The sequence below is a fragment of the Erythrolamprus reginae genome, chromosome Z (assembly GCF_031021105.1).
Source record: "Erythrolamprus reginae isolate rEryReg1 chromosome Z, rEryReg1.hap1, whole genome shotgun sequence".
Lineage (NCBI taxonomy): Eukaryota > Metazoa > Chordata > Lepidosauria > Squamata > Dipsadidae > Erythrolamprus > Erythrolamprus reginae.
Genome location: NC_091963.1, coordinates 120826763 through 120839584, shown reverse-complemented (window position 1 = coordinate 120839584; position 12822 = coordinate 120826763). Strand labels below are relative to the sequence as shown.

The following is a 12822-nucleotide window of genomic DNA, read 5'->3' as shown; positions in this document are numbered from 1 at the left end:
TAGCTTCAATGGCCAGGTTGCAATATTTTGAAATTTTTCCAGTTCTTTTTCTTCAAATATGTATCTCCTGCTACAATGACATAAATAAACTGTACTCTTTGACCCTTGACAACCATGGTATCTGGCATATTGTGCTTCAAATGAGGACCTGTCTGTATTCTGACCTGTCTTGCCTTTCGCAAACTCCTTAAAACCCACCTTTGTCGTCAGGCATGGGGGAACTGAGATATCTCCCCCGGGCCTATATAATTTATGTATGGTATGTTTGTAGGTATGTCTGCTTAAAAATGGGGTTTTTTAACTGTTTTAAATTTTAAATTGTAAATTATTAGATTTTATTGTGTTGTGAGCCGCCGCGAGTCTATGGAGAGGGGCGGCATACAAATCTAATAAATAAATAAATAAATACCTGTCTGTATTAAAAAATCCTACAAGATCTTGACCATCTCATTTTCAGGAACTTTTTCCATTTCATGCTGTTATGACTTTTCATAGAAACATAGAAGATTGGTGGCAGAAAAAGACCTCCTGGTCCATCTAGTTTGCCCTTATACTATTTCCTATATTTTATCTTAGGATGGTTATAAGTTTATCCCAGGCATGTTTAAATTCAGTTACTGTGGATTTACCAACCACGTCTGCTGGATGTTTGTTCCAAGCATCTACTAGACGGGGAGAGAAGAAGTAAGAAGATAGAAGGAGGAGCTGGAGATAGAGGGAGGGGAATGTAATAGAATGAAGGAAAACAGACTGATGAAAAGGAGTAGAAAATAGGTGCAAAATAAGATATTGATTTCTGTCTGATTGAATAAATACGTTATTGATATACTTAAAGCTATGTGTGAATTGTCACTTGAATGAATCTGTGGATATTTTTTTTTTAAAAAGGCATAATCTTATATTTATTATAGAACAGACAAACAACAAATGCTCAGATTAAATGACAGATATCCACTTTTATTACTATTGCACAATTTATTAATTACATTTTTAAAAATATTTTACCTCCATATTTTATAGGCTATATATCAGGGGACTGAACAAAGCAGTCAGAACTGTTTGAAACAGAAACAAGACTTTGTTTATGTGTTGTAGTCCATGTTTTGGACAACACATAATAATCGTTAATGTGACATTAAAAAATGGAGTTACCATAAGGTTTGTGCAGCAAGCGGAGAAAGCCCTTTTTCTTCTGCTGATTATATTCTCATAATGGTGGAAATAATGAAACCATAAGAGGGAAAAGTCGAGAAAAAAGGAAACCAGATAAACATTGCAGATAATAAAATAGAAACAAATTCAACCAAATAGGCATAACTGTATTTTAATATTGGATTTAATTTAAACAAATATGATTGATTCCACTGTAAATTGACACATTAGCTTGAAGGGTTGGATAACTGCATGGTGCTTGGGTGCATCTTTCAGCTGTGGCGAGGGGGGCGTTTGTCCAGGTTCGCCTGGTGCACCAGTTGTGGCCCTATCTGGAACGGGACTCAGTGCTCACAGTCACTCATGCCCTCATCACCTCAAGGTTCAACTACTGTAATGCTCTCTACATGGGGCTACCTTTGAAGAATGTTCAGAAACTTCAGATCATGCAGAATACAGCTGCGAGAGCAATCATGGGCTTCCCTAGGTATGTCCATTTTACATCAACACTCCGCAGTCTGCATTGGTTGGGGATCAGTTTCCGGTCACAATTCAAAGTGTTGGTTATGACCTATAAAGCCCTTTATGGCATCGGACCAGAATATCTATATATATATATATATATATATAAGGGTTTTTAATGTAAAACTGTTATTTTAGACAATATTAGATTTGCCATTGTATACTGTTTTATCACCGCTGTGAGCCGCCCCGAGTCTGTGGAGAGGGGCGTCATACAAATCTTCTTATTATTATTATTATTATTATTATTATTATTATTATTATTATTATTAATAATAATAATAATAATAATATCATCATCTCCGGGACTGCCTTCTGCCGCACGAATCCCAGCGACCAGTTAGGTCCCACAGATTTGGCCTTCTCCGGGTCCCGTTGACTAAACAATGTCATCTGGCAGGACCCAGGGGAAGAGCCTTCTTTGTGGCGGCCCTGACCCTCTGGCACCAGCTCCCTCCGGAGATTAGGATTGCCCCCACCCTCCTTGCCTTTAGTAAACTCCTTAAAACCCACCTCTGCCGTCAGGCATGGGGGAATTGAGACATTTCCGCCAGGCCTATATAATTTATGTATGGTATGTTTGTGTGTATGTCTTGTTTTTAATTAAATAAGGGGGTTTTAGATATTTTTAAATATTAGATTTGTTATTTTACATTGTTTTTATTATTGCTGTGAGCCACCCCGAGTCTACGGAGAGGAGAGGCATACAAATCAAATAAATGAATGAATGAATGAATGAATGAATAAATAAATAAATAAACAAACAAACAAACAAACAAACAAACAAACAAATAAATAAATAAATAAATAAATAAATAAATAAATAAATAAATAAATAAGTAAATGTAATAAAATTCACTTGTGTATGCCATTCATCGGGCTTTGACTGCCTTGGGTGAGGAGGACTTATCATAATCATGTGTCCTTAATACAATTTAAAGAAATAATCAATGTGATTATATCCTCAGGAATCCCAAATCTTCATTTGATTGGGGAGTAAGATAACATGTAAAACATTGTTCGTAGATTTTATTTATTTATTCATTCATTCATTCATTCATTCATTCATTCATTTATTTATTTATTTATTTATTTATTTATCAGATTTAATCAGATTATGCCGCCCCTCTCTGACAATGCCATTACTGTAATCCTAGATTACGGTTGTGGCAACCTTCCAATTGAACAAATTTAGCAGCTGCTTTTCTAAGGGCCTCTTTCACCTCCCTGTTTCGTAGGCTGTATATCAAAGGATTGAAGAAGGGGGTCAGGATTGTGTAAAACAGAGATAATACTTTGTTAATTTTTTGCAGACCATCTGTTTTAGGCAAAATGTAGACAATCATTAAGGTGCTATAAAAAATGGACACCACTATGAGATGTGAGGAACAAGTTGAAAAAGCCTTTTTCCTCCCACTCACAGATGACATTTTCAATATAGTGGAAACAATGAAGCTATAAGATGCCAAAGTCAAGAAGAAAGGAAGCAAGAGATAGATAGCAGCTATGAAAAAAGTTACTACTTCAATAAAGTGAGTGTCATTGCATGCCAGCTTTAAGATTGGATTCAGTTCACAAAAGAAATGATTAATTTCACTGGGGCCACAGAACTTTAATTGACTTATTAGATATAAAACTATGCTCTTAACAAATAAACCATTGATCCACGATCCAATTATAAACTGGAGACATATTCTGCCATTCATAAGTGTTGTGTAATGCAACGGCTTACAAATGGCTACACACCTATCATATGACATTGCCCCTAGTAGACAACATTCAGCAACTCCTAAAATACCAAAAAAGTAATATTGCATCATGCAACCAGTTACAGAAATTGATCTCTTCCTACCATACAAGAGATTACCCAGCATCATTGGAAGGATATCAGAACTGTAGCAGATTTCCAGGCAAGAGAGATTACTCAGGAAGAAATACATGGGAGTGTGAAGATGGGAATCATTAATAACAAGCAAAACAATCAGGATATTCCCCAGCATGGTAACAATGTAAATAACTATGAGAAGACAGAAGAGAGGAACCTGCAGATTTCCGAGTTCAACAAATCCCAGCATATAGAAAGCTGCAATATTTGTTTCGTTCTTTTGTTCTGTTTCTGCCATGCAGAAATTATTTGTGCAGTTCTTATAAGCCACAATCATAGCTGCGAAGTAGTTTTCTTTTAACAATTTGGTAGTTACAAGCCACAGCAGCAAAACATATGAGGATCTGGGGAAAAAATCATTTAAGAACAAACAGGTGAGCATAAGGTGGTCAGGGAAACTACGGGGAGATATTCTAGCAAATAAGAGAGCAGAATTTTGTAAAAAAAAATATCAGAATATAACAGTATGAAAATATACTGTCTTTCCCACCAGTTGTTAACTTCCACTCCATGTGCTATATATTCATTCCAATCATACTCTACAAATAAACATTCCATTGTGGATTATTTCACATAATGATTGCTCTTCTTTTGTTTTCATTTTTGTTTGTTCACTCAGGAGTTTATTCCTACATGCATAGTAAGGTACTTCTTCCTATTTAAAATGTTAACATGTAATATTTCATCTCCTATTTTTTGCTATTGTTAATTAAATTGACTTAAATGTTAGGAATTAAATTCTGTCTAATTAAATTAAATGATATATTATGCATACATTGTGAATCAACTAGATAGATAGATAGATAGATAGATAGATGGATGGATGGATGGATGGATGGATGGATGGATGGATGGATGGATGGATAGATAGATAGATAGATAGATAGATAGATAGATAGATAGATAGATAGATAGATAGATAGATAGATAGATAGAAAAATAGATAAAATAAATATCATGTTTTTCTGAAAATAAGATACTGTCTTTTTTTTTAATACTGAAATAAACATTTGGTCTTAATTTAATTTATTAAATTTATAAGCTGACCAACTACTTATGGATGCTTATTGCCATGCACTCAAGAGCAGGATTGGGCTTATTATCAGGGGATGTTTTATTTTGGAGGAAACAGGGTACATCCATACATCCATATATAAATTAATTTGGTACTGTCAAATTTCCAAAACAGAACACTACAGCAAAAGAATAATCATGGAAGCCATCGAGATAGAAAAACATCCCCAAAATATGAACAAGCGGGATGATACCTCCCGCTTACCAGACATCTGGAAACCAGCCCTCAAACGTATCCCAGCCATAGAAACCAGACTCAGAACACACATTGTAAAACAATCAAGTTCCAACTACTCAGGATATCACGCCTAATCTACAACCATTAACTAATCAGCATACCTCAGCTACATCAACAACCCCAATTGTTACCCCACTGACTCATCAGGAAGTTTCTACACAGCAGGCAATTGCTGAGCCATCAAACCACACCCAGCCACCAGTATTTATAGAAGGAAGGCAGCTCAGGTCTCGCAGTGTTCGCCTTAGAACAAGGACAGAAACACCAGCCTGAAGATGACGAGTGAGACCTCGTCGAAACGTCACCAGAAATTTCCAAATCCTACACGGGAAGAAACCCGAATATACCAGAACTCCCTGAATTCAGCACCCAAATGCAAGGTGACATTAGTGGTGGGAAGAGCCCTGGATGATAGTGCAGAATACCATCAAGTCCTATGAGTGTGGAGCTAGTCCACTCCACCCCCACCCCCATTGTGCCTCTGAATAGCTTATTAGTGTGAACAGAATGGACTGGCAACCGTCAGCAGCTAAATAACTGCAGTATTTTGTGAGAGCACTGTTGCCAACCACAACACATCACTGTATGCTAAATAATCTAATTCTCTCTCTTCCCCTACATGAAATTCAACAATAAAAACTTTCAGGCTTCATTATTAGGATATGCAGTACTCAATAGTTCAACAACTGGGCAAAACTATACGTAGATGTTTCCTACCCTTTATTATATACCAACTTCTTCAGTTGTCATCAGTAGCCTCCATTAAATAAGCATTTCTAAAATTCATGAAGTCCCTTTGTGTGGAGTGAGGTGGGATGGGGTGGAAGTAGGGTGCTGCAGGGTTGGATGGGGAGAATAGCTACATTTGCCCTAAGGCTTCCGGAGGGAAGTTCAAAACGAATGCTTTTGAGAAAAATAAGATGCTATTCTTTAAAAGAACATCCGGGCAGAAATGTTACCAGAAGTTTACAACTATCTAACTCTGGATTAATAGTTTTTAAAGAACTTCATCTCTCATAGCTGGGGCTGTAGTTCTAAGAATTAGTAGCCACAGAAATAATTTATGAAACATTGTTATATGTTAACATCGCAACTGTCTCTTCTATGTTTCAGTGACAGCTTTCTTTTATCAAAACAGAATAGTCAATGCTAGTTCAAATATGTTGTAAAATTATAATAAAAATATAACTTTAAAAAAAATAAAATGAGCCTAGGAAAGGCTCAAAAGAATCTTAGATACAGTTTCGTTTATGGTAACAGTGGAATTAAATGGATTGGATCACTCTGAGAGAAAGTCTGCTTGGCTAAAATTACAAACAGAAAGATGAAATGCTGCAGCATACTGTTTTCTATCATGCTGAAGAAGAAAACTGAAGAAAAGCTGTGAATGAAAAGTTATTGTCTTGAAATGTACCTTTCCTTTCCATGGTTCTGCAAATAGGTGTGAAAAGAATTTAATTACCTTTGTAGGAATCTGCTATTCAGTAAGAAGATACAAAAAAAATAAGTTTTCGTACCTTAGTGCCAGGTTGTCTATGGAATCTTACCTTTATATTTAGGTTTGGCTCAAAACTGATGTAAATAAAAGGTGTAATTTAAGGAAACCCAGTTAAACATTGCCTTAGCAGCTTAGGTAGCACAGTGGTTAGCGTGCAGAACACTTCAGTTTACTGTAAGCTGCAGTTTGGTGGTTCAAATCTAACTAGACTCAAGGTTGACTCCGCCTTGCATCCTTCCCAGGTCGGTAAAATGAGGAGCCAGCTTGTTTGGGGCAGTATGCTGATTTTGTAAACTACTTAGAAATGGCTGTAAAGCACTATGAAGCAGTATAGAAGTGCTAAAAAAGTGCTAGTGCTTCAAAAAAGACTCCACCCTTGCTATACACTAGTCTTATATCAAAGGCCACAGTCCTTGCTGTGCAAATTAACTCAGTTTACCCTAGAGGGGAAAAACAGGTCTCCAGATGGCGATGAATGAGGGAATTCAAAAACTTTCGAGCACAGCTTCTTTGAAAACACTAGTGCTACAGAAGAGGAATAGATAAAATTCCAAAAATGCTCCTTAAGAATAGGAGAAAATAAAATAAGTATGCCATGTTTATGATAGCCTTACTACATAATTTATAAGAAAACAAGGAAAGCAGGAACATCATTTTAGTATGGTAACATCATTCCTATTGAATGAGAAACATAATAGAGAAAAATGTGCAAGTCACAAGGAGATATAGTTCCATTCTTCATTTGAAACCTACTGCTTTGAAGGATCCAGAAGTGCTCCCTCAAATCATTTCTGGCAACCTGTCACCCCAGCTGGTAAAAGGGTAAAGAGAAATTAAGTTCTGGAAGATAAGGGACAAGTTTGTATGTGTGTGTGTGTGTGTGAGAGAGAGAGAGAGAGAGAGAGAGTGACTGTGACTATGTGTCTGTGTATGTGCACCCGCTTGTGTTTACTATCCATTCTTTAAACATTCATGTACTTTTGATCCATAAACTCCTACCTCTTTTGATTATTTTCCTTCATTTCCCTTTTTCTTCTAACAATTCTCAACAAGTATCACGTGACATGCATAAAATCCTTTAAAAATAAACTCAACAGTCTTTGAACTATTCAAATATAACCATTTCAAATTCCACTTTGCTTTTATTAGGTGTACACAAGAAGCAGAATATTTGACATTTTTTTTCACATTAACAAGAATACATATATCAGGTCGCACGCCGGTTCTAAGTCACCTTTCCCCAACTTGGAACTTATTCAATGTGTGATAAATTGTAGCTAAAAATTGTGTACTAGCATTATCTACTGCAGGAATAGAATATGTGAGTGGCTAGGATTTCAGTCAACCAAAAGCAAGCTAAAGCCTGCACCAAGGAGCAAATGAGAATGGGCATTTGGCATTGCTCCTTGATGCTTTAGCTTGCTTTGGGGAAAACTGTGTGTAGTGGGGGGGAATAACAGCTCCCTTAAGCTGTCCAACTTATTTATTTATTTATTTTATTTATTGATTGGTTTTGTCCAATACACAATGAGGGTTTTAGTGGGTATACACATAGTAAAATACATGATGAAGGTTATACTAGAGGATATACTCATAGTAAAATATATCTAAGAAAGAATAGAATAGAAGATATAGGAATAGAACATATCAATAGAAGAAGATATATAGGAATAGAAGAAAGGTTTTTTTATTTATTTTGTCCAATACACAATGAGGGTTTTAGTGGGTATACTGTATATCTATATACACATAGTAAAATACATGATGAAGGTTATAGAGGAGATGCTCATAGTAAAATATATCTAAGAAATAATAGAAAAGAAGGTATAGTAATAGAATATATCAATGAAAGCATAGAAGAAGAGATATAGGAATAGAAGAAAGGTATAGGAGTTATAGGAGAGCAATAGGACAGGAGATACTGACCTCTTAGGAATCTGGATAGGTCAACCATAGATAATCTAAGAGTAAAGTGTTGGGGGTTTGGGGATGACACTATGGAGTCCGGTAATGAGTTCCATGCTTCGACAACTCGGTTACTGAAGTCATATTTTTTACAGTCAAGTTTGGAGTGGTTAATATTAAGTTTACATCTGTTGTGTGCTCTTGTGTTTTTGTGGCTGAAGCTGAAGTAGTCACCGACAGGCAGGATGTTGCAGTATATGATCTCGTGGGCAATACTTAGATCTTGTTTAAGGCATCTTAGTTCTAAACTTTCTAGGCCCAGGATTGAAAGTCTAGTATCGTAGGGTATTCTATTTCGAGTGGAGGAGTGAAGGGCTCTTCTGGTGAATTATCTTTGGACATTTTCAAGGGTGTTAATGTCTGAGATGCGATATGGGTTCCAAACAGATGAGCTGTATTCAAGGATGGGTCTGGCAAAAGTTTTGTAAGCTCTGGTAAGTAGTGTGAGATTGCCAGAGCAGAAGCTACGTAGGATTACGTTTACAACTCTTGAAGCCTTCTTGGCTATATTGTTGCAATGGGCTTTGGCACTTAAATCTTTTGTTATTAGTATACCAAGGTCTTTAACCGAGTGGGGATTATCTGTGATAATTTGATTATTCAGTTCGTATTTGGAGTTCATATTCTTCTTCCCAATGTGTAGGACAGGGCATTTGCTAGTTGAGATTTGGAGTTGCCATGTGTTAGACCACTCAGAAACAGCATCAATGTCTTTTTGGAGAGTAGTTGTGTATGCTTATTGGTTTGTTTATTTTGCTTATAAAAGCCCTCCCCCTTTTTTGTGAATTTGTTTTCAATTTATAGGTAGTTTAGCCTGCAAAATGCGTACAATTTTACTACATTTGGTGTGGGGTTACTAGTTTGAACATTCCTGATCATAAGAAAAATATAAATGAACTGAAAAAAATGATGCTTATTGAGTTTTTAAAATCATAAATAAGCCCCCCCCCCCCCCGGGCTGCTTGCAACCATTTTCACTTTTAAAACATTTTAGGCTCCAAATCCAAAATATTTTTAATATCTTAGGCATTGATTTACTAAATGTAACATTGCTGATCATCATAAAAATATTTGGGGGGGGGCCTAACTTTTTTCTGGGCAAAGAAACCTCACATTGAGTCTGTTTCGGTTCGTATATGACCTGGACCAAAAAGATTTTTTTCAGTACTTAAATTTGGTCTTTTTGAAAACTTTTTTCACTGGGAAACTAGTTTGAGCATTTCTGAACATAATGATATGAAAATTGAACTGAAAAAATTGATGCTTATATTTTTATTTTGATCAAAAAGCCCCCCATTTTTTGAGCATTTCGTGTCAGTTTATATATTTTTTTACTACAAATCTCTAAGTAATTTCCCCCAAAAAGTTTTGATATACTAAATTGAACATTCCTGATCATAAGAAAAATAGAAATGAACTGAAAAAAATGATGCTTATTTGTTTATTTTGCTCACGAAAGGGCCACTACCCTCGGCTTTGATGTGTGCCATTATTTTCATTTTTATATAGATTTGGTTAGAAATATTGGGAATATCCTTTTGAAAAGCAAGCACATAATAGCCAGACAACTAATTTTATGAAAGAAATCCATTTTACTAAAAACAAGTTTGCAATTTTGAAATTAACAGTATAATTTTTATATAAATTGAAATAATTGAGCACAGCAGGGGGGGGACTTTCATGTGCAAAATAAACAAATAAGCATCAATGTTTTCAGTTCAATTTTCTTTTCATTATGTTCAGAAATGTTCAAACTGGTGATTCAATGCCAAAGTTATTGAAAATATTTGGAATTAGGGGCCTAGAAAAATTTATAAAGTGACATGCTTGAAAAAATGGGGGGGCACGGCCCTTTTATGAGCAAAATAAACAAATAAGCTTTTTTTTCAGTTCAATTTTCATATCATTGTGTTCAGAAATGTTCAAACTAGTAATTCCACACCAAATTTAGTAAAATTGTACGTTGTTTGCAGGCAAAACTATCTATAAATTGAAAACAAATTCACAAAAAGGGGGGCGGGCTTTTATGAGCAAAATAAACCCATAAGCGTTATTTTTTTATTTCAATTTTCATTTCATTGTGTGCTGAAATGTTGAACCTAGTTTCCAAGGGAAACAAGTTTTCAAATTGACCAAATATAAGGACTTAAAATAAAGAATTTTTGGTTTGAGTCACACAGACTCTAAAACAGTACAAGTGCATAGTGGTTTTGAACAGTGCAGCGCAGTTAGCTATGCTATCAGCATGCAGTTGACAATGACTGATATCAGAACTAAGGTTTTTTGGGTTTCTCTAATATTTGGATGGGGGACCATTTGAAGGAAGGACTGGAAGACCTCCAGGTACCTTCCAACTTTATTATTTTATATTCTGTAGGTTGTTGCATATTTGGGAGAATTAAAATAAAAATTCCAGAAGAAGTAAATAACAAACCAGTTCCATTACACTGTGTAGGTGCAATAATCATCTTATTGAGATGAGTGCCATATAAACTTTATTTTAAAAAAATGATAAATAAAATAATCATGACTCGAACCATTGAAAAGTATTTATTTTAAGTGTGTTCTAAACATCAAAAGGCATGTTCTAAACATCATTTGGGGAACACATTTCTTTTGGATCTGTGTTTCCCAAATCAGCCATTTTTTCTCTCTCCTTGATTGGTTGCTCCAGTAGAAAGAAGTGTAAAATAGCACTATGTGAACTGCATTGGTCCATCAGGCACTTGAATCCAACAAGGTCTGCAGGCTAAATGACAAATATCCAGGCCAGCATTACCCCAATGTCTTTTCTGCTTTCTTGAAACATTAAAAATGTATAATTCCATCCTCTTCCTAAAACACAAAGTCTTTTCTATCCTGTATACATTTATCTGTGGAAGGAATGAGAGATTGAATAATCCCTTTCTGCTTATCTCATTCTTGTCTTTTACTTAACCCAAACTATGTTCTAAGAACAGTTGGGCTCCATCACAATAAGAAATAAGCATCTGAGGGAAAGGGAGAAATTTTCTGGGATTGATATTGGTGTCTCTCCTACACAATGACTATAATAAAAACTTTATGCTTCCTTCTGTGGAGTAGGGAGATACTACATCTTCCAGAAATGCACTTATTTCAATATCAGTGATTTGAAATACATAATGTAATTTATATATAACTGTATAATTTTAAAATAGAAGAATACAACGAATACATTATAACGCTGTGGCTTTCTTGATGAGGAAGACAAAATCATGGCAGAATTATTTAGTATATCTAATCTCTAACGTAATAATTTGGAGAAATCAAAAAATGTGATGGTGTCCTCAGGAATCCTAATTCTAATTTTATTGAGTTTATACAATATAAGAAAAGATAGGGGGAGAGAGAGAGATAACAGAGATAAATGGAGTAGATAGATAGATGATAGATACAGACAGACAGACAGACAGACAGACAGACAGACAGACAGATGAGATAGATATGCATAATATAAAGATTTAGATGATATAGATGAGTGAGTGTCCATGCTAGATTACAATATTACATTTGTTCAATGGTATACAAGTTAGCAACTGTTTTTCTAAGGGCCTCTATTACCTCCCTATTTCGTAAACTGTATATCAGGGGGTTGAACAAAGGGGGCAGAATTGTATAAAATAGAGATACAATTTTGTTGATTCTTTTCAGGCTATCTGTTTTGGGCAAAATGTAGACAATCATTAATGTGCTATAGAAAATAAATACCACCACGAGATGTGAGGAGCAGGTTGAGAAAGCCTTCTTCCTTCCACTGACAGATGATGTTTTCATGATAGTAGAAATAATAAAAATATAAGATGCCAAAGTCAAGAGGAAAGGAAGCAAGATACATAGGATAGATAACAAAGTAGTTGCAAATTCAAGCAAGTAAGTTTCACTGCATGCTAACTTTAATATTGGATTTAATTCACAAAAGAAGTGATTGATTTCACTGGGCCCGCAGAACTTTAACTTTAACAAGTGCATTAGACATAAAACTATGCTCATAACAAATAAACCATGGATCCATGATCCAATTATAAACTGGAGGCAGATTTTGTCATTCATTAATGTTCTGTAATAGAGTGGCTTACAGATTGCTACATATCTATCATACGACATTGCCGTTAGGAGACAACATTCAGCAACTGCCAAGACACCAAACAAATAATATTGTATTATGCAACCAGTTACAGAAATTAATTTTCTCCCACCGTGAATGAGACTAGTCAACATCATTGGAAGGATATTAGAACTGTAGCACATTTCCAGGAAAGAGAAACTACCCAAGAAGAAATACATGGGGGTGTGAAGATGGGAATCAATAACAACCAGAAAAATGATCAGGATATTTTCAACCATGGTAGCAAGGTAGATAAGTAAGAAGAGGTAGAAGACAGGAACTTGCAGTTTCCCAAGTCCTACAAATCCCATCAAATATAATTCTGTGATTTCAGTTTGGTTCTCTGGTTCTGCCACTGCCAT

General features: G+C 35.4%; 2 protein-coding genes across 2 annotated transcripts; both read right to left on the bottom strand.

Moving 5' to 3' along the window:
* Window positions 1–2816: 2816 nt before the first annotated feature.
* On the bottom strand, window positions 2817–3797 carry LOC139153883 (olfactory receptor 2AP1-like). The gene has a single exon (XM_070728305.1). The coding sequence runs from the start codon at window positions 3795–3797 to the stop codon at window positions 2817–2819; it is 981 nt and encodes a 326-aa protein (XP_070584406.1).
* Window positions 3798–11859: 8062 nt separating this feature from the next.
* On the bottom strand, window positions 11860–12822 carry LOC139153882 (olfactory receptor 10AG1-like). The gene has a single exon (XM_070728304.1). It carries the CDS (start codon window positions 12820–12822, stop codon window positions 11860–11862), a length of 963 nt encoding a protein of 320 aa, XP_070584405.1.